Source organism: Pseudochaenichthys georgianus, unplaced genomic scaffold (genome assembly GCF_902827115.2).
Source record: "Pseudochaenichthys georgianus unplaced genomic scaffold, fPseGeo1.2 scaffold_977_arrow_ctg1, whole genome shotgun sequence".
NCBI lineage: Eukaryota > Metazoa > Chordata > Actinopteri > Perciformes > Channichthyidae > Pseudochaenichthys > Pseudochaenichthys georgianus.
Window position 1 is genome coordinate 4,756 of NW_027263499.1, and position 23,019 is coordinate 27,774.

The 23,019-nt window shown below is 44.2% G+C and overlaps 1 protein-coding gene across 1 annotated transcript; it reads right to left on the reverse strand.

Annotated features, from left to right (window-relative positions):
- Window positions 1-520: 520 nt before the first annotated feature.
- Window positions 521-17,850, reverse strand: LOC117444881 (glutamate receptor ionotropic, NMDA 1; the record flags this gene model as incomplete). The annotated part of the gene is made up of 12 exons (XM_034080262.2): window positions 17,705-17,850; window positions 16,204-16,290; window positions 15,944-16,079; window positions 15,490-15,617; window positions 15,022-15,186; window positions 11,850-11,968; window positions 11,062-11,174; window positions 7,810-7,958; window positions 6,612-6,769; window positions 2,673-2,834; window positions 2,079-2,188; window positions 521-1,347 (listed from the first exon to the last, which is right to left on the reverse strand). Coding segments are annotated over exons 1-12 (2,298 nt in total), but the record flags the coding sequence as incomplete, so codon positions are not given.
- Window positions 17,851-23,019: the final 5,169 nt, after the last annotated feature.

The window sequence follows — 23,019 nt, forward strand, 5'->3', positions numbered from 1 at the left end:
TAGATTTAAAATAAAAGCAATGAATAAAATGTAAAAATAAATTAAATCAAATGTATATGTGAGAAAAAATAATTTAAAATGTGAATAATCAGTAACTGGTAATAATGTAATGATAAAGGACACATTCCCAGTAACAGTACGCCACCTCAGAGAGCCCTACACACACTTCCTGTTTCACTTCAAAATAAAAGCACCCAACCTCAGACTGTCGCTCTGACAACATCAGGACACACTGATGAAACATTTCAAAATAAAAGCCCTCTCAATACCAGCTTTCTGAATCCAGACTGACAGGAGTTTCCTGAAGTTTCTCACTTCCTCCTGACTCACACCTGTAGCGTTAGCATTTAGCTCGCCTGAACAGCCTCACTACGATCAGCAGGTTCATGGTGTTAACCCTGAACCATGGTCTAAGGACGTCACAGTTACAGGAGGACCTGCTCTAAGGACAAATACATACACATACAGACAGAAGTATTGACATGTAGTTCCTGGGAAGCAAAAACACAGCAGAGAATACCAGCGTCCGGAAGAGGGCAGGAGCAGGAAGTGGAGCAGGAAGTGGAGGAGGAAGTGGAGCAGGAAGTGGAGCAGGAAGTGGAGGAGGAAGTGGAGAAAGGAAGTGGAGCAGGAAGTGGAGCAGGAAGTGGAGCAGGAAGTGGAGCAGGAAGTGGAGAAAGGAAGTGGAGCAGGAAGTGGAGCAGGAAGTGGAGGAGGAAGTGGAGAAGGAAGTGGAGCAGGAGGTGGAGCAGGAAGTGGAGGAGGAAGTGGAGGAGGAAGTGGAGAAGGAAGTGGAGGAGGAAGTGGAGCAGGAAGTGGAGCAGGAAGTGGAGCAGGAAGTGGAGAAAGGAAGTGGAGCAGGAAGTGGAGCAGGAAGTGGAGGAGGAAGTGGAGAAGGAAGTGGAGCAGGAGGTGGAGCAGGAAGTGGAGGAGGAAGTGGAGGAGGAAGTGGAGAAGGAAGTGGAGGAGGAAGTGGAGCAGGAAGTGGAGAAGGAAGTGGAGCAGGAGGTGGAGCAGGAAGTGGAGGAGGAAGTGGAGCCAGAAGTGGAGGAGGAAGTGGAGCAGGAAGTAGAGGAGGAAGTGGAGGAGGAAGTGGAGGAGGAAGTGGAGCAGGAAGTGGAGCAGGAAGTGGAGAAAGGAAGTGGAGCAGGAAGTGGAGGAGGAAGTGGAGCAGGAAGTGGAGCAGAGAGATTAAAGGTACCTGTAAGTTCTTCCTCCAGACGTTGACGGCAGCGAAGGCGAGCTGCATCTGTTTCCTGCGAGCGTCTTTATGTCGTTTGTACGCGATCTCGATGAAGATGAGGAAGATCCCGGCGACGATGCCCCCGGCAACCAGCATGAACACACCTGAGGGGAAACACATCGTTAGGGTGTCACAGCAACAATCACAGGTGTTGACTACAAGATCTGAAGAACTCAGGTCTTGTACTTAGTAAAAGTAGAAGTACTCAGATCTTGTACTTGAGTAAAAGTAGAAGTACTCAGATCTTGTACTTGAGTAAAAGTAGAAGTACCAGAGTGTAGGAATACTCTAGTTTCAGTAAAAGTCCTGCATTCAAAATGTTCCTCAAGTGAAAGTAGAAAAGTATTCTCATCTAAATATAGTGAAAGACAGTAAAAGTAGTCGTTGTGCAGATTGGTCCATTTCAGAATAATATATATGATATGTTTTATAATGATTGATCATGAAAGTGTTCTCAAAGCTGGTGAAGGTGCAGCTAATCTGAAGTACTTTGTAGACTGCAGGGTAGCTGGTGAAGGTGCAGCTAGTCTGAAGTACTTTGTAGACTGCAGGGTAGCTGGTGGAGGTGCAGCTAGTCTGAAGTACTTTGTAGACTGCAGGGTAGCTGGTGGATTTACTCCAGGTGGAACTAAAGTCTGATTCAACACTTGATTATATTTCACATCATTCATCCACATCTGTGAAGTAACTGAAGGTATTAAATACATGTAGAGGAGTACAGGTACAACATTGTACTACTGAATTGTAGTTTTAAGTACCTCCAAATGTTACTTAAGGACAGTACTTGAGTAAAAGTACTTAGTTACTTCCCACCTCTGCTCATGGGCCTCCTTACCTGCCATGTTCTCGAATGTGAGGGTAGCGGGGGCGTTGCTCCTGGAGTCACACTCCTGGTATCGGACCCATGTCTTGTCCAGATCCTCCATGAAGCCGTTCTCGTGAGAGCTGAGGAGGAGGGACCAGACTTCAGGTCATTGATCTGGACCCGGGGGAGCAGGCCTCCATCCTGACGCGCTCTCAGCCTCTAAGAGTACCTCCTGCTCCAGACATAGAAGATGGCTGCCGTGTCTTTGGCTCCTCTCCAACTCTGCCTTTTTTTCGTTTTATTTCAGCGTTTGATTACTTTTCGTCGTGTGCTTCTAACTTTGTCCGCAACATGCGAGCCGACCACACCAACTCTACTCTATTTTATTTGTATTTACTTGCACATCTCCAAACATTCTCTTGCACTATTTGATCCGTTTTATTTGTTCTATGTCCTATATTCATGTTGCGCAGTTGGAGGAGGACTTCAGTTTTACATTGCCATATCTACCCTGTAGCTCCACAGCGCGAACAGATCGGCAGCCTCCGTGAGACGCTGGAACAAAGCTGCTCACTTCTACACTGGACTGGAGAACCCCCCCGCCCGGTGGTCCGGTGTGTTTACCTGAGAATAGCCAGAGAAACGTTCTGTTTCCAGGGACTGTCTTTCCTCATTCCGATGCCGAATCCGGAGCGGAAGAAGAGCTCTCCTGTCGTCACCAGATCGCACTTCTGCGACGCTTCGAACTCCAACACCGCGCTGTCCCAGATGAAGGCATGAAGCTTGCTGCAGGAGGGGGGGGGGGGGGTTAGTACCTGAGCAGAACATCACACCTCTGCATGGTGTCACTGCTGGGATGGACACTCGACAGTCCAGTCAAAGAACGCTCGCCTGGTACAGACGGTGTCTTCCCGTTTCACCCCTTCCCAATTCGCACCTAAATTATTCCCATCTCGCCCCTTTCCCAACTCGACCCTTTCCCATCTTGCCCCTTTCCCAACTCGACCCTTTCCCATCTCGACCATTTCCCAACTCGACCCTTCTCCATCTCGACCATTTCCCATCTCGACCATTTCCCAACTCGACCATTTCCCATCTCGACCATTTCCCATCTCGACCCTTTCCCATCTCGACCCTTTCCCATCTCGCCCCTTTCCCAACTCGACCCTTTCCCATCTCGACCCTTTCCCATCTCGACCCTTTCCCAACTCGACCCTTCTCCATCTCGACCCTTTCCCATCTCGACCATTTCCCAACTCGACCCTTTTCCATCTCGCCCCTTTCCCATATCGACCCTTTCCCATCTCGCCCCTTTCCCAACTCGACCCTTTCCCATCTCGACCCTTTCCCATCTCGCCCCTTCTCCATCTCGACCCTTTCCCATCTCGACCCTTTCCCATCTCGCCCCTTTCCCAACTCGACCCTTTCCCAACTCGACCATTTCCCAACTCGACCCTTTTCCAACTCGACCCTTTTCCAACTCGACCATTTCCCATCTCGACCCTTTCCCATCTCGACCCTTTTCCATCTCGCCCCTTTCCCATCTCGACCATTTCCCATCTCGACCCTTTCCCATCTCGACCATTTCCCAACTCGACCCTTTCCCATCTCGACCCTTTCCCATCTCGACCCTTTCCCATCTCGCCCCTTTCCCAACTCGACCCTTTCCCATTTCGGCCATTTCCCAACTCGACCCTTTCCCATCTCGACCCTTTTCCATCTCGCCCCTTTCCCATCTCGACCATTTCCCAACTCGACCCTTTCCCATCTCGACCCTTTCCCATCTCGACCCTTTCCCATCTCGCCCCTTTCCCAACTCGACCCTTTCCCATTTCGGCCATTTCCCAACTCGACCCTTTCCCAACTCGACCATTTCCCAACTCGACCCTTTCCCAACTCGACCATTTCCCATCTCGACCCTTTTCCATCTCGCCCCTTTCCCATCTCGACCATTTCCCATCTCGACCATTTCACATCTCGACCATTTCCCAACTCGACCATTTCACATCTCGACCATTTCCCAACTCGACCATTTCACATCTCGACCATTTCCCAACTCGACCATTTCACATCTCGACCATTTCCCAACTCGACCCTTTTCCAACTCGACCCTTTCCCATCTCGACCCTTTCCCATCTCGCCCCTTTCCCATCTCGACCATTTCACATCTCGACCATTTCCCATCTCGACCCTTTCCCATCTCGCCCCTTTCCCAACTCGACCCTTTCCCATCTCGACCCTTTCCCAACTCGCCCCTTTCCCATCTCGACCATTTCCCAACTCGACCCTTTCCCATCTCGACCATTTCCCAACTCGACCCTTTCCCATCTCGACCCTTTCCCAACTCGCCCCTTTCCCATCTCGCCCCTTTCCCATCTCGCCCCTTTCCCATCTCGACCCTTTCCCATCTCGACCCTTTCCCATCTCGACCCTTTCCCAACTCGACCCTTTCCCATCTCGACCCTTTCCCAACTCGACCCTTTCCCATCTCGACCCTTTCCCAACTCGACCCTTTCCCATCTCGACCATTTCCCAACTCGACCCTTTCCCATCTCGACCATTTCCCAACTCGACCCTTTCCCATCTCGACCCTTTCCCAACTCGCCCCTTTCCCATCTCGCCCCTTTCCCATCTCGCCCCTTTCCCATCTCGACCCTTTCCCATCTCGACCCTTTCCCATCTCGACCCTTTCCCAACTCGACCCTTTCCCATCTCGACCCTTTCCCATCTCGACCCTTTCCCAACTCGACCCTTTCCCATCTCGACCCTTTCCCAACTCGACCCTTTCCCATCTCGACCATTTCCCAACTCGACCCTTTTCCAACTCGACACTTTCCCAACTCGCCCCTTTCCCATCTCGCCCCTTTCCCATCTCGACCCTTTCCCATCTCGACCCTTTCCCATCTCGACCATTTCCCAACTCGACCCTTTTCCATCTCGACCCTTCTCCATCTCGACCATTTCCCAACTCGACCCTTTTCCATCTCGACCCTTCTCCATCTCGACCATTTCCCATCTCGACCCTTCTCCATCTCGACCCTTCCCCATCTCGACCCTTCCCCATCTCGACCCTTCCCCATCTCGACCCTTCTCCATCTCGACCCTTCCCCATCTCGCCCCTTTCCCATCTCGACCCTTCTCCATCTCGACCATTTCCCAACTCGACCCTTCTCCATCTCGACCCTTCTCCATCTCGACCCTTCTCCATCTCGACCCTTCCCCATCTCGCCCCTTCTCCATCTCGCCCCTTCTCCATCTCGCCCCTTTCCCATCTCGCCCCTTTCCCATCTCGCCCCTTTCCCATCTCGCCCCTTTCGCATCTCGACCCTTCTCCATCTCGCCCCTTTCCCATCTCGTCCCTTTCCCATTTTACCCCTTTCCCATTCCGCCCCTTTTTTACATTAGGCCACATACGAAATGATACTTGTTTGCTTGGTCGTGGGTCTTAGGGTTAGAGTTTATAGATCTAATGATGCATCCCATGAAGCATTGCAGTAAGTCTGTTGACGAATCAGAGGCTGTTGTTGGGACAGGGGGCGAGTTGGGAATAAACCGGTACAGACAGCTATCAAAACGATGGGGGTTGTGGTGGAACATTACGGGACATAATTCACCGTGATATATAGTGTGTTGCACCACGGACCAGTCCGTGGGTGGTACCTTGTTTCCGGTTGTTGTTGTTTTTAGCATTCCAGCTTCACGGTAGCATGTAGCAAGTATATTCTTTTGTCTGTAATCTAATGGAAAATAAAGTGTGGAGTTCCATACTTAACACACCGCCTCCGACTCCCATTCATCGGCTCTAAAGGGTCAATAAAAACATCCATCTCTCCAAAACATATACGAGCAGTCCGTTATTAGACAGGCCCAAAACATGGTGTCCGATCCCCCCACATTATTAGACAGGCCCAAAACATGGTGTCCGATCCCCCCACATTATTAGACAGGCCCAAAACATGGTGTCCGATCCCCCCACATTATTAGACAGGCCCAAAACATGGTGTCCGATCCCCCCCACATTATTAGACAGGCCCAAAACATGGTGTCTGATCCCCCCCACATTATTAGACAGGCCCAAAACATGGTGTCTGATCCCCCCCACATTATTAGACAGGCCCAAAACATGGAGTCCGATCCCCCCCACATTATTAGACAGGCCTCCGATCCCCCCCACATTATTAGACAGGCCCAAAACATGGAGTCTGATCCCCCCCACATTATTAGACAGGCCCAAAACATGGAGTCCGATCCCCCCCACATTATTAGACAGGCCCAAAACATGGTGTCCGATCCCCCCCACATTATTAGACAGGCCCAAAACATGGAGTCTGATCCCCCCCACATTATTAGACAGGCCCAAAACATGGTGTCCGATCCCCCCCACATTATTAGACAGGCCCAAAACATGGAGTCCGATCCCCCCCACATTATTAGACAGCCCTTTGAGGCATCCCTTGTGATCTGGGGCTATAATACAAGTTGATTTGATCTGCAGGACGGAGTCCAGAACACATGTCCTCACGGGGACAATAAGTACATGGTATGGAAGGAGGAGGCACTGACTTGTCTCTGACGGCCACGATGGCCTCGGCGGCGCTCTCGTAGTTGTGCTTCTCCATGTGGCGGTACATGGTGCTCAGCTCCACCTGCCGTCTGAAGTAGATATCCACCGAGCTCTGCTTCACTGTGGCGTAGATGAACTTATCCGACGGGTTACGCAGCTGAAAACAGAGCACAGGTCAACTCTGATCCGCCCGGCAACAGGAAGCGCGTCCCCTTTCGGGTTAAAGGTTACCGAGAGCTTACATCCAATACACCGCAACGTTTGGCCACATGTCTTTTAGAGAATCTAAAATCTGAATCTCTTCAGAAGAAAGTGGGAACATGATTTGATGGTTGATGGAAGTTGGTTGACTGACCCTTATAGGGGCTTCTTGCACTCACATCTGCACACGCATGTAAATATGTGTTCATACAAATGCTCAGCTTTTCACAGTGATATCCTATTTCATACTTTATCACTTTATTTTGATGTATTATTATTTAAACGTATGTTCTATTTTATCTGTCGTGTGAGTCCTGTTTTTCACTCTGACCTGTTGCTGCTATCCAATCCAATCCACTTTATTTATATAGCACAGTTTAAAAACAGAGGGTTTGCCAAAGTGCGTCACAATGAACATAACATTATAATATTACACGAATAGATAAAAAAAGCACACATAAGAATAAATACAAGGCACATAAAGGCTATGGACAGACAGTAAAAGCATCTAGATAGGTAAGACACAGCTCAGACTGACTGGTAGGCGAGGGAAAAGAGGTGGGTTTTTAGGCGGGACTTAAAAGCTTCAAGAGTGGGCGACAATTTAACATGAGGGGGCAGGTCGTGCCTGGGGGCTACCGATGAGAACGCTCGGTCTCCCCTGTCAACGCCTGCATTTCCATCTTATCTTAATGTTTTACACCAGGGTCTTTATTTATTCACCCAATCTGGTATAAGACCCCAGCTTCACACCTCACAAGAAACTCTTTCAAATATGTGGAAAACTATTTTCTTAAACATTCACCAAGGCCCTTTTGCAATATTCCATCCCAGCAGGCGAGTGCAAAGGCTCTGTGTAATCTGCTGGTTTGAAAGTGCTCTGTAATACCGCCTGCAGACGGCGGGATAACAAAGACAGAGCAGGCAGTACTTCCCAGGTCTAACGCATAACTTACAAAATACTAATGTTCCTATTTGCTCCCATGAGCGGCTCACCCTGGGGTCGTTGATGCCAGTGATGCGCTCCTCAGGCCGGTCCAACACAAGGAAGGCTGCCAGATTGGCAGTATACGATGCTACGATGATCATAGCGAATCCTGCCCACACCATACCCAGAATCCTCGCTGAGAAACTCCTGGGAGCTCCTGCACACACACACACACACACACACACACACACACACACACACACACACACACACACACACACACACACACACACACACACACACACACACACACACACACACACACACACACACACACACACACACACACACACACACACACACACACACACACACACACACACATTAAATCGTAAGTAAATAATTGTTGATTTATTTAAATATTCTCTTTGACTTTGTCATAATTTTGAGAATTTGAGAAAAAGTCAGAATTTTGAGAAAAAGTCAAAAACATGAGAAAAAGTCAGAATGTTGAGATTTTCAGAAAAAGTCAGATTTTTGAGATTTTCAGAAAAAGTCAGAATGTTGAGATTTTCAGAAAAAGTCAGAATGTTGAGATTTTCAGAAAAGTCAGAATTTTGAGAAAAAGTCAAAAACATGAGAAAAAGTCAGATTGTTGAGATTTTCAGAAAAAAACAGATTTTTTAGATTTTTAGAAAAAGTCAGATTTTCTAGATTTTTAGTCATAATTTTGAGAATTTGAGAAAAAGTCATAATTTTGAGAAAAAGTCAAAAACATGAGAGAAAAAGTCAGAATGTTGAGACTTTCAGAAAAAGTCAGAATGTTGAGATTTTCAGAAAAAGTCAGATTGTTGAGATTTTCAGAAAAAGTCAGAATGTTGAGATTTTCAGAAAAAGTCAGATTGTTGAGATATTCAGAAAAAGTCAGAATGTTGAGATTTTCAGAAAAAGTCAGATTGTTGAGATTTTCAGAAAAAAACAGATTTTTTAGATTTTTAGAAAAAGTCAGATTTTCTAGATTTTTAGTCATAATTTTGAGAATTTGAGAAAAAGTCATAATTTTGAGAAAAAGTCAAAAACATGAGAGAAAAAGTCAGAATGTTGAGACTTTCAGAAAAAGTCAGAATGTTGAGATTTTCAGAAAAAGTCAGATTGTTGAGATTTTCAGAAAAAGTCAGAATGTTGAGATTTTCAGAAAAAATCAGATTGTTGAGATTTTCAGAAAAAGTCAGAATTTTGAGAAAAAGTCAAAAACATGGTTAAAAGTCAGATTGTTGAGATTTTCAGAAAAAGTCAGAATGTTGAGATTTTCAGAAAAAGTCAGATTGTTGAGATTTTCAGAAAAAGTCAGAATGTTGAGATTTTCAGAAAAAATCAGATTGTTGAGATTTTCAGAAAAAGTCAGAATTTTGAGAAAAAGTCAAAAACATGAGAAAAAGTCAGATTGTTGAGATTTTCAGAAAAAGTCAGATTTTTTAGATTTTAGAAAAAGTCAGATTTTCTAGATTTTTAGTCATAATTTTGAGAATTTGAGAAAAAGTCATAATTTTGAGAAAAAGTCAGAATGTTGAGATTTTCAGAAAAAGTCAGAATTTTGAGAAAAAGTCAAAAACATGAGAAAAGTCAGATTGTTGAGATTTTCAGAAAAAGTCAGATTTTTGAGATTTTCAGAAAAAGTCAGAATGTTGAGACTTTCAGAAAAAGTCAGATTGTTGAGATTTTCAGAAAAAGTCAGAATGTTGAGATTTTCAGAAAAAGTCAGAATGTTGAGATTTTCAGAAAAAGTCAGAATGTTGAGATTTTCAGAAAAAGTCAGAATTTTGAGTAAAGTCAAAAACATGAGAAAAAGTCAGATTGTTGAGATTTTCAGAAAAAATCAGATTTTTTAGATTTTTAGAAAAAGTCAGATTTTCTAGATTTTTAGTCATAATTTTGAGAATTTGAGAAAAAGTCATAATTTTGAGAAAAAGTCAAAAACATGAGAAAAAGTCAGAATGTTGAGATTTTCAGAAAAAGTCAGAATTTTGAGAAAAAGTCAAAAACATGAGAAAAAGTCAGATTGTTGAGATTTTCAGAAAAAGTCAGAATGTTGAGATTTTCAGAAAAAGTCAGATTTTTGAGATTTTCAGAAAAAGTCAGAATGTTGAGACTTTCAGAAAAAGTCAGATTGTTGAGATTTTCAGAAAAAGTCAGAATGTTGAGATTTTCAGAAAAAGTCAGAATGTTGAGATTTTCAGAAAAAGTCAGAATGTTGAGATTTTCAGAAAAAGTCAGAATTTTGAGAAAAAGTCAAAAACATGAGAAAAAGTCAGAATGTTGAGATTTTCAGAAAAAGTCAGATTTTTGAGATTTTCAGAAAAAGTCAGATTGTTGAGATTTTCAGAAAAAGTCAGAATGTTGAGATTTTCAGAAAAAAATCAGATTGTTGAGATTTTCAGAAAAAGTCAGAATTTTGAGAAAAAGTCAAAAACATGAGAAAAAGTCAGATTGTTGAGATTTTCAGAAAAAGTCAGAATTTTGAGTAAAGTCAAAAACATGAGAAAAAGTCAGAATGTTGAGATTTTCAGAATAAAGCCAACATTTTGAGAAAAAAGTCAGTATTTTGTACATGACAGGATGTAAGATTACCTACAAGAACCTGTATGTAGGATGGGTTAAATGCAGAGAACAAATGTCATTGTGTGCTCTGCATGTGTGACCATTAAAGAGGGTTTCATCCTCCCATTCTATCCATCTATTCTACTCCTCCATCTTGTGACTGTGTGACTCCCTCTCTTGGATATCAGCATGTGAAGGACACTGCTCAGGAACTAGGATCACAGATACATCCTGAGGTTCAAGCTCAAGCTCAAGTATTCAGAGAAAGTCCGAATTTTGAGAAAAAGTCATATTTTTGAGATTTTTTAGAAAAAGTCATGTTTTTGAGTTTTTGAGAAAAATTCAGAATTTTGACATTTTTAGTCCGAATTTTGAGTTTTTGAGAAAAAGTCAGAATCTTGAGAAAAAGTCAGAATTTTGAGATTTAAGTCATATTTTTGAAACTTTGAGAAAAGTCAGAAGTTTGAGATTTTTGAGAAAAAGTCAGATTTTTAAGATTTTTAGTCAGAATTTTGAGGTTTTTTAGAAAAAGTCAGAATTTTGAGAAAAAGCCAGAATTTTTAGAAAAAAACCAACAAATTATCTTTTTTGTTTAGACTACTTCCGTTCTTGAGAGGATCAGAAATACATGGATCCTGAGATTGAAGCTCAAGCCGCGGAGCAGGAAGATTTTTGTAACAGTTTCTAAGCCCAGACATCAGAACAGGAAGTGGAACACCAACCTTCTCCTATCCCAGAGTTCAACAGCACTCCCCATGAGAACCACATGGCGGAGGACAGGGTGAGGGCGTCTTCTTCTTCTTCTTCACTGTTCACTTTAAACCTTCCAAACGGGCTGCGGACACACAGGAAGTCTACTGGTTAGTGTTGTTCATTCAAAGGACAGTCACAACAACAACAACAACTCTGTTGGCACACAAACAAACCGTTAATCACTAACAGGTGAACTCATGGGGGGGGTCTCTCACCTGAACCGGTCTAACAGGTAAAGCATCACTGACAGGGGGGGGGTCTCTCACAGGGGGGGGGTCTCTCACCTGAACCGGTCTAATAGGTAAAGAATCACTGACAGGGGGGGGTCTCTCACCTGAACCGGTCTAATAGGTAAAGAATCACTGACAGGGGGGGGTCTCTCACCTGAACCGGTCTAATGGGTAAAGCATCACTGACAGGGGGGGGTCTCTCACCTGAACCGGTCTAATAGGTAAAGAATCACTGACAGGGGGGGGTCTCTCACCTGAACCGGTCTAATAGGTAAAGCATCACTGACAGGGGGGGGTCTCTCACCTGAACCGGTCTAATGGGTAAAGCATCACTGACAGGGGGGGGGTCTCTCACCTGAACCGGTCTAATAGGTAAAGCATCACTGACAGGGGGGGGTCTCTCACCTGAACCGGTCTAATAGGTAAAGCATCACTGACAGGGGGGGGTCTCTCACCTGAACCGGTCTAATGGGTAAAGCATCACTGACAGGGGGGGGGGTCTCTCACAGGGGGGGGGGGTCTCTCACCTGAACCGGTCTAATAGGTAAAGCATCACTGCCACCACGTGGACCGACAGACCGACTAACAGCCACAGTGTGCTCTGGAATGGCTGCATGAAGGAGTCCAGAGTGCTCCGTGGGATCTCCTGCAGACAGCAAACACACACACACACACACACACACACACACACACACACACACACACACGCACACACACACACACACACACACACAACTTTAATCATCAGTCAGTGCGGTCGTCTTTAAACCAGAAGGTTGTTGGTTCGATCCTGCAGTCAACGTGTTGATGTGTCCTTGGACAAAATACTGAACCCTGAGGTGTTCCTGATGGCCAACGGTGTGTGTGTGTGTGTGTGTGTGTGTGTGTGTGTGTGTGTGTGTGTGTGTGTGTGTGTGTGTGTGTGTGTGTGGTGTGTGTGTGTGTGTGTGTGTGTGGTGTGTGTGTACATTAGGTGGAACACACAGGCTGATCCTCTGTTGTTTCTAACATTGTGTACTTTTGATTTTTTGCTTAATCTTCACTCGTTGTATTTTGTTTATTTGCCCTGAGATGACCACTGCTGCCACTGCCTTTGAGCAAGGCTCTACAACCTCTCCGACTCTACGACCTCTCCGACTCTACGACCTCTCCCTGACTCTACGACCTCTCCCTGACTCTACGACCTCTCCTGACTCTACGACCTCTCCGACTCTACGACCTCTCCGACTCTACGACCTCTCCGACTCTACGACCTCTCCCTGACTCTACGACCTCTCCGACTCTCCGACTCTACGACCTCTCCGACTCTCCGACTCTACGACCTCTCCGACTCGACTACTACGACCTCTCCGACTCTACGACCTCTCCGACTCTACGACCTCTCCGACCTCTCCGACTCTACGACCTCTACGACTCTACGACTCTCCGACTCTACGACTCTCCGACTCTACGACTCTACGACTCCGACTCTACGACTCTACGACTCTACGACTCTACGACTCTACGACTCTACGACTCTACGACTCTACGACTCTGCGACTCTACGACTCTACGACTCTACGACTCTACGACTCTACGACTCTCCGACTACGACTCTCCGACTCTCCGACCTCTCCGACTCTACGACCTCTCCGACTCTACGACCTCTCCGACCTCTCCGACTCTCCGACTCTACGATCTCTCTCTCTCTCTCTCTGACTCTACAACCTCTCTCTGACTCTACAACCCCCCTCTGACACCCGGTTCAATACCTCTCTGGCCCTCAGATACACTGCATTTCTGGATCAGAAACAGAGAAGGCAGTACCTCTTTGACGAGGATGGTGAGGCCCTGGTACTTGAAGTATTGAAAGTATTGAAAGTATTTGGAGTATTCGGAGCAGTACCTCTTTGACAAGATGGTGAGGCCCTGGTACTTGAAGTATTGAAAGTATTGAAAGTATTTGGAGTATTTGGAGCAGTACCTTTTTGACGAGGATGGTGAGGCCCTGGTACTTGAAGTATTGAAAGTATTGAAAGTATTTGGAGTATTTGGAGCAGTACCTTTTTGACGAGGATGGTGAGGCCCTGGTACTTGAAGTATTGAAAGTATTGAAAGTATTTGGAGTATTTGGAGCAGTACCTTTTTGACGAGGATGGTGAGGCCCTGGTACTTGAAGTATTGAAAGTATTGAAAGTATTTGGAGTATTCGGAGCAGTACCTCTTTTGACAGGATGGTGAGGCCCTGGTACTTGAAGTATTGAAAGTATTGAAAGTATTTGGAGTATTTGGAGCAGTACCTTTTTGACGAGGATGGTGAGGCCCTGGTACTTGAAGTATTGAAAGTATTGAAAGTATTTGGAGTATTTGGAGCAGTACCTTTTTGACGAGGATGGTGAGGCCCTGGTACTTGAAGTATTGAAAGTATTGAAAGTATTTGGAGTATTCGGAGCAGTACCTCTTTGACAAGATGGTGAGGCCCTGGTACTTGAAGTATTGAAAGTATTGAAAGTATTTGGAGTATTTGGAGCAGTACCTTTTTGACGAGGATGGTGAGGCCCTGGTACTTGAAGTATTGAAAGTATTGAAAGTATTTGGAGTATTTGGAGCAGTACCTTTTTGACGAGGATGGTGAGGCCCTGGTACTTGAAGTATTGAAAGTATTGAAAGTATGTGGAGTATTTGGAGCAGTACCTTTTTGACGAGGATGGTGAGGCCCTGGTACTTGAAGTATTGAAAGTATTGAAAGTATTTGGAGTATTTGGAGCAGTACCTTTTTGACGAGGATGGTGAGGCCCTGGTACTTGAAGTATTGAAAGTATTGAAAGTATTTGGAGTATTTGGAGCAGTACCTTTTTGACGAGGATGGTGAGGCCCTGGTACTTGAAGTATTGAAAGTATTGAAAGTATTTGGAGTATTCGGAGCAGTACCTCTTTGACAAGATGGTGAGGCCCTGGTACTTGAAGTATTGAAAGTATTGAAAGTATTTGGAGTATTTGGAGCAGTACCTTTTTGACGAGGATGGTGAGGCCCTGGTACTTGAAGTATTGAAAGTATTGAAAGTATTTGGAGTATTTGGAGCAGTACCTTTTTGACGAGGATGGTGAGGCCCTGGTACTTGAAGTATTGAAAGTATTGAAAGTATTTGGAGTATTTGGAGCAGTACCTTTTTGACGAGGATGGTGAGGCCCTGGTACTTGAAGTATTGAAAGTATTGAAAGTATTTGGAGTATTTGGAGCAGTACCTTCTTGACGAGGATGGTGAGGCCCTGGTACTTGAAGTATTGAAAGTATTGAAAGTATGTGGAGTATTTGGAGCAGTACCTTCTTGACGAGGATGGTGAGGCCCTGGTACTTGAAGTATTGAAAGTATTGAAAGTATTTGGAGTATTTGGAGCAGTACCTTTTTGACGAGGATGGTGAGGCCCTGGTACTTGAAGTATTGAAAGTATTGAAAGTATTTGGAGTATTTGGAGCAGTACCTTTTTGACGAGGATGGTGAGGCCCTGGTACTTGAAGTATTGAAAGTATTGAAAGTATTTGGAGTATTTGGAGCAGTACCTTCTTGACGAGGATGGTGAGGCCCTGGTACTTGAAGTATTGAAAGTATTGAAAGTATGTGGAGTATTTGGAGCAGTACCTTCTTGACGAGGATGGTGAGGCCCTGGTACTTGAAGTATTGAAAGTATTGAAAGTATGTGGAGTATTTGGAGCAGTACCTTTTTGACGAGGATGGTGAGGCCCTGGTACTTGAAGGGTTTGGAGAACTCAATGTATTGGGCCCTCTCGTTGTTGATGGTCAGGGGGGCCACGATCATATCGGCCAGCCCCCCCAGCAGCTCCCCCATCATGCCATTCCACTCCTTCTTGTTGCTGTTGTTCACCTGAACATAGATAATACATACATATACAATATTACCATCAGTCTGAAGTATTAAGAAATATATCTATGACATGTGTATATTACAATATAAATAATACATTAAATTGAATGTATACTACAATATATAACAACAATAAACCAGACATGTTTTAACAATAATTATATGAAAGAATACGTATTATATAATACAGTCAAAAATATCAAACCTTTAACATTATATAATAATATATAGCAACAATAATACATGTAAACGAAATGCGCCACTACAATATATTATTTGATATACATATTTTTTTTATCTTACGCGCTCCTGCGTGCCGAACTTCCCATCAGCCACCAGGTGAACCTCGTAGGTGAAGTTCATGCTCATTGCCAGCTTGATGAGAAGGTCGACACAGAAACCATAGCAACATTGAGGGACGATGGGCTGACCTGCACACACACACACACACACACACACACACACACACACACACACACACACACACACACACACACACACACACACACACACACACACACACACACACACACACACACACACACACACACACACACACACACACACACACACACAATAAGACATGCACGTTCCTCAAAAATGTTTGGATTTACAGCATAACCCTCTCAGTAAAGGTAAGAAAGATATACAACGTGTGTGTGTGTGTGTGTGTGTGTGTGTGTGTGTGTGTGTGTGTGTGTGTGTGTGTGTGTGTGTGTGTGTGTGTGTGTGTGTGTGTGTGTGTGTGTGTGTGTACCTGGGAGTGTCCCGTTGGGCCCGGTGCAGATCACCTTCTTGATCAGGACTCCGTTGAGCGTGAACTCCTCTTTACACGTCCCGTCAGTCTTCGTAGGCTTCACGTAAACAAAGGGCTCCTGATGGATGGTCACGATCTGTGCACACACACACACACACACACACACACACACACACACACACACACACACACACACACACTGTGGGTTCATCGACTCCATGAACACGATTAATTGACTAATCAATCTGAATGATACGTACCTTCAGTTTAGTCGACATCTGATATCCAACTGGTTTCTCCGTCTCTCCTCCGGGCCAGATGATCTTCCTCTGAGGGTTCATCACCACCTGGACACACACACACACACACACACACACACACACACACACACACACACACACACACACACACACCACACACACACACACACACCACACACACACACACACACCACACACACACACACACACACACACACACACACACACACACACACACACATTTATATAGTTGTGTATCCAGGTGTGTCTCCAGGTGTGTGTCCAGGTGTGTGTCCAGGTGTGTGTCCAGGTGTGTCTTCAGGTGTGTCTCCAGGTGTGTGTCCAGGTGTGTCTCCAGGTGTGTCTCCAGGTGTGTTTCCAGGTGTGTCTCCAGGGTGTGTTTCCAGGTGTGTCTCCAGGTGTGTCTCCAGGTGTGTCTCCAGGTGTGTTTCCAGGTGTGTCTCCAGTTGTGTCTCCAGGTGTGTCTCCAGGTGTGTGTCCAGGTGTGTGTCCAGGTGTGTTTCCAGGTGTGTCTCCAGGTGTGATTGCAGGTGTGTTTGCAGGTGTGTCCCCAGGTGTGTCTCCAGGTGTGTTTCCAGGTGTGTCTTCAGGTGTGTCTCCAGGTGTGTTTCCAGGTGTGTCTCCAGGTGTGTTTGCAGGTGTGTCCCCAGGTGTGTCTCCAGGTGTGTCCCCAGGTGTGTCTCCAGGTGTGTCCCCAGGTGTGTCTCCAGGTGTATCTCCAGGTGTGTCTTCAGGTGTGTCTCCAGGTGTGTCTCCAGGTGTGTCTCCAGGTGTGTTTCCAGGTGTGTCCCCAGGTGTGTTTCCAGGTGTGTCTCCAGGTGTGTCCCCAGGTGTGTCCCCAGGTGTGTCCCCAGGTGTGTCTCCAGGTGTGTCCCCAGGTGTGTCCCCAGGTGTGTCTCCAGGTGTGTCCCCAGGTGTGTCTCCAGGTGTGTTTCCAGGTGTGTCTCCAGGTGTGTTTCCAGGTGTGTCTCCAGGTGTGTTTGCAGGTGTGTCCCCAGGTGTGTCTCCAGGTGTGTCCCCAGGTGTGTCTCCAGGTGTGTCCCCAGGTGTGTCTCCAGGTGTGTCCCCAGGTGTGTCTCCAGGTGTATCTCCAGGTGTGTCTTCAGGTGTGTCTCCAGGTGTGTCTCCAGGTGTGTCTCCAGGTGTGTCTCCAGGTGTGTTTCCAGGTGTGTCCCCAGGTGTGTTTCCAGGTGTGTCTCCAGGTGTGTCCCCAGGTGTGTCCCCAGGTGTGTCCCCAGGTGTGTCTCCAGGTGTGTCTCCAGGTGTGTCTCCAGGTGTGTTTCCAGGTGTGTCCCCAGGTGTGTTTCCAGGTGTGTCTCCAGGTGTGTCCCCAGGTGTGTCTCCAGGTGTGTCCCCAGGTGTGTCCCCAGGTGTGTCCCCAGGTGTGTTTCCAGGTGTGTCTCCAGGTGTGTCCCCAGGTGTGTCTCCAGGTGTGTCCCCAGGTGTGTCCCCAGGTGTGTCTCCAGGTGTGTGTGCCTACCTGTGACCCGTTGAAGACCCCGACCTGGACGATGCGCCCTTGTTTCTGCTGGTAGTTCATGATGCTATAAGTCGCGAAGCGCCGGTCGCCGTCGTCGTTAAACTCGATGCGTCCCGTCAGACCGTCGGGATACTTCGATGACATCAGCACTCTGGAGAGCCAATCAGAGAGCAGAACACAACATTACATCACCCGATCACCAAACTTTTAAAAAAAACCTTTAAACTGGCATTCCTCACTGATGGCCGACGAAGGTAAAACATTTAAATGTCGAAGACAATCAGTTAAATACTTGACAGAATAAAGGATACAGAGCCCTTTCAGATTGACCTGGTGTCAATGTAAACAGTGTGCAGGTTTTTCTTTCAATCAATCTTTCAATCAATCAATGTTTATTTATAGCCCAATATCACAATTACATTTGTCTCAGTGGTCTTCACAGTTTGTACAGAATATCAGTATGACAATACGACACCCTCTGTCCTCAGACCCTCTGTCCTCAGACCCTCTGTCCTTAGACCCTCTGTCCTTAGACCCTCTGTCCTCAGACCCTCTGTCCTTAGACCCTCTGTCCTCAGACCCTCTGTCCTCAGACTCTCTGTCCTCAGACTCTCTGTCCTCAGACCCTCTGTCCTCAGACCCTCTGTCCTCAGACCCTCTGTCCTTAGACCCTCTGTCCTTAGACCCTCTGTCCTCAGACCCTCTGTCCTCAGACCCTCTGTCCTTAGATCCTCTGTCCTTAGACCCTCACATCGGAGAAAACGCACAGTTTAAAGGGAACATGGGAGAAACCTCAGGGAGAGCAGCAGAGGAGGATCCTCTCCAGGACGGACAGACTGCAATAGATGCCGTGTGTAAATTGAAAAGATAATACATTTGCAACATATTTCATACATATTTTTTATTTAAAACAATTTACACATTTAAAAAGCTGATATAGGACACAGACCCCCTCAAGTTCGGATAGTGGGGGGGTCCGGGTTAGAGCAATACACCCTCACCTATTTTTATATTGCCTTTTTCAAAATCTATATCTGTATCTTGATGTGTCCTTAGGCAAGATACTGTGTGTGTGTGTGTGTGTGTGTGTGTGTGTGTGTGTGTGTGTGTGTGTGTGTGTGTGTGTGTGTGTGTGTGTGTGTGTGTGTGTGTGTGTGTGTGTGTGTGTGTGTGTGTGTGTATAAATGCATCTATGTTCTAGTACACCAGGTTTACTTTGGATCTGCGCTTCAGGTGAACTTACAGAAACCGCTTTTTTTTTTACCGCTTTTCTTTTCATTCATCTTTTACATTTTAAAACAATTTACCCGTTTATGACCTATTTGGTCCGTGAGCAACTATCGGTATTAATAATCCTCAGCTGCAGTGTGTGTGGGGGTGAATGTTATCGTTGTGCAGGAGTCAGACTGCTGAAAGTCTGAAGTGGAGCAGGTCACATGATCAGCGGGATGTCTGAAGTGGAGCAGGTCACATGATCAGCAGGATGTCTGAAGTGGAGCAGGTCACATGATCAGCGGGATGTGAGAGGACGGAGGATTGAGGTCAGTCTGAGCGACGGACAGCGTTATTATCCCCGTGTCAGATCAGTGGAGCGAGTCCTGTTATATCTGAACACTGCAGAAGCATCGATGTACCCATACACCCTTCATTGTGTTTTATTGTCAGAGTTCATTCCAGACACTTTTTTTACGCTGCTGGACAATCTTTCACTGATGCACTTCTCAAAGAAAGTGAAGTGACTGTTATTTTGTATTTACTGATTGTTGTTCTTTGTATGTCTTAATGCAGGGGCGTCAAACTCAATTTCATCGCGGGCCACATTCGCATTATGGTTGCACTCAAAGGGCCGGTTGTAACTTTAAGACTATATAAAAATACATATATAAATATTTAACATATTTAAAATAATGTATTATATTACATTATTGCTCTGCATTGGATTATTATCAGATAGGGTGATACCTTCATAATTAACTACGTCTGAAAGCAGAAGTCTAGGGCAAATAATTGCAGGTCTCTTCAGTGAGAATGTCACAAAATGATTTAAAAAGAAAAGCCACATTCTGGAAAACAAGTCAAAATCAAAAAATAAAAGTGACATTTTGAAAAAAAAGTGACATTTAAAAAAGAAAAGTCAAATTCTGAGAGAAAAGTAAAATTTCAGATGCATTGTGGGACATGTAGTTTATGGGCAACGTGCCTCTGTAAAGTAGCATGTAACCGTATAATAAAATCATATTTTTTGCAAGCTCTTGTGGGGCCACATAAAATGAAGTCGCGGGCCGGATTTGGCCCCCGGGCCTTGAGTTTGACACCCCTGTCTTAATGTGTGCATATATAAATGTGACTTGTACTATATATACATATTCTTATACATATTTTTATATATATTTGTTTTTGTATTATGGATTGTGGGAAACTGTATTTCGATCTCTCTGTTCACACAAACTGAAAGATTGACAATAAAGTTGACTTTGATTCTTTGACTTCACGGTCTATATTTTCTACTTTTTAACGCTGCTTTAGTTCTATTTTCTTTCTAATAATAGTGTTACGGTTTAACTCGTACCTTCACAGTAGAAAGCAATGTGTGGTTGTTAATGGAAAACAGTCTGACCTGTTGATCCAACAAAAGGGTGTACCCCAAGGATCAACTCTGGGCCCACTTCTGTTCTCTATTTACATAAATGATGTATCTTCTTGTCTCATTCATTGTTGTACTCACCTTTATGCTGATGACACCGTCATATATACATCCAAATCAGATTTTTCACAAATTCAGATCTGTCTCCAATCGGATTTTAATATCTTACAGGACTGGCTATCACACAATAAACTACTGCTCAACAAAACAACATCTCACACCATGGTCTTTGGTAGCAGGCAGAAGCTCAGATCCAGACCCAATGTAGTAATAACACATACATCAGATCTTGCTCCACACAGCCTACAACAGACGATGCAGATTGTTCTTGGTTGTCCTCTTCGTACACATCACTGCACGATGTATAACCAACTTAGATGGCCTTCTTTAAATGTAAGAAGACACGCATTGGCTCCAGCTGATATTTAAATGCATGTATCTTAACTATCCCCCTTAGTTAAAGCAGTATTTCGTACCCTACTCACCAATTCATCAAGTTAGACATTCTGTTCAGGTTTATTTCTCTGTCCTCTGCAAAACAATGGATTGTCAGAAGAGCGTTCGTGTTCAAAGCCCAACTGACTGGAACACTTTACCTGCTGCCGTTAGACCTCTGTCTTCACTGGGTTCATTTAAACATCTCACTTTCAGCTGCTCTGCACTTGGTATTAATGATATTGATGAAACTGATATTGATGAAACTGATTTGATGAAACTGATTTGATGAAACTGATTTGATGAAACTGATTTGATGAAACTGATATTGATGAAACTGATTTGATGAAACTGATTTGATGAAACTGATTTGATGAAACTGATATTAATGAAACTGATATTGATGAAACTGATTTGATGAAACTGATATTGATGAAACTGATATTGATGAAACTGATTTGATGAAACTGATATTGATGAAACTGATATTGATGAAACTGATTTGATGAAACTGATATTGATGAAACTGATATTGATGAAACTGATTTGATGAAACTGATTTGATGAAACTGATATTGATGAAACTGATATTGATGAAACTGATTTGATGAAACTGATATTGATGAAACTGATATTAATGAAACTGATTTGATGAAACTGATATTGATGAAACTGATATTGATGAAACTGATTTGATGAAACTGATATTAATGAAACTGATTTGATGAAACTGATATTAATGAAACTGATATTAATGAAACTGATATTAATGAAACTGATTTGATGAAACTGATATTAATGAAACTGATTTGATGAAACTGATTTGATGAAACTGATATTGATGAAACTGATATTGATGAAACTGATATTAATGAAACTGATTTGATGAAACTGATATTGATGAAACTGATATTGATGAAACTGATTTGATGAAACTGATATTGATGAAACTGATTTGATGAAACTGATTTAATGAAACTGATATTAATGAAACTGATATTGATGAAACTGATTTAATGAAACTGATATTAATGAAACTGATATTGATGAAACTGATTTGATGAAACTGATTTGATGAAACTGATATTGATGAAACTGATATTGATGAAACTGATTTGATGAAACTGATATTGATGAAACTGATATTGATGAAACTGATTTGATGAAACTGATTTGATGAAACTGATTTGATGAAACTGATATTGATGAAACTGATTTGATGAAACTGATATTGATGAAACTGATTTTAATGAAACTGATATTGATGAAACTGATTTGATGAAACTGATATTGATGAAACTGATTTGCTCGACTGTCTCAAGTTGTAATGATTGTGTGCATCGCTTGAATCACTTGTACGTGGTTTGTCTTGTGTGTCATGTTTTGCGTTGTGTCTTTTTGTTTGAGTCTGTAAGTTGTTGCTGTTGTCGCGACCCCCTTGGAAACGAGACGGTGCATCTCAAGGGGTTTATCCCAATCAATAACATTTCTATATATATATCTAGTCATCTTGAAAAGTATATACAATATATATATATATATATTTTGAGATGTTTAAATTCTAGTATTGTTTATTTCTACTCTTTTATTTCTACTTTTGTTTTGTTGTTGTTTACGCTGCTCTTTCGCAAACATTTCCCACCGTGGGATCAATAAAGAACCTCTTAGCTTGTCTCTTAGCTGATAACATAATAGAGAACCAAACCATCATAATATTAATATGAATACAAACAATACAATTATAACAATAATGAGCAGAAATCTGATATAAATAAATGAAGGCGTACATTGATGTGAATCTGGTATTACTGGCTGCTACCCTCTGTCTGAAACCAGAGCCCAGTCTGCTCTGTTGTGATTGGTCAACCGCTTAGAGATGTCCCGCCCCAATAGGAGCACGAGTGTTACATAGTGATGTCACAAAGGAGTCCAATGGAGGTGTTTCAGGTAGTACAGGGGAACTGTGTGTGACAGAAACTCCCTCTGGAGGGAACACAGGGATTTCAGCCTCTGCAGACCATTGACATGCACTAGAACCTATAGAACACCACAGAAGAAGAATAGCACCCCTTTAAGTAAACACAAGGAGGAGGGAAGTGTAACTCGTGAATCTGCATAACATGAGAAAAGTTTAGCTTTACTGCATTATGCCCTCCCCCCCCCCAAGGCACACACACGCGCACGCACACACACACACAGGCACACACACGCGCACGCACACACACACACAGGCACA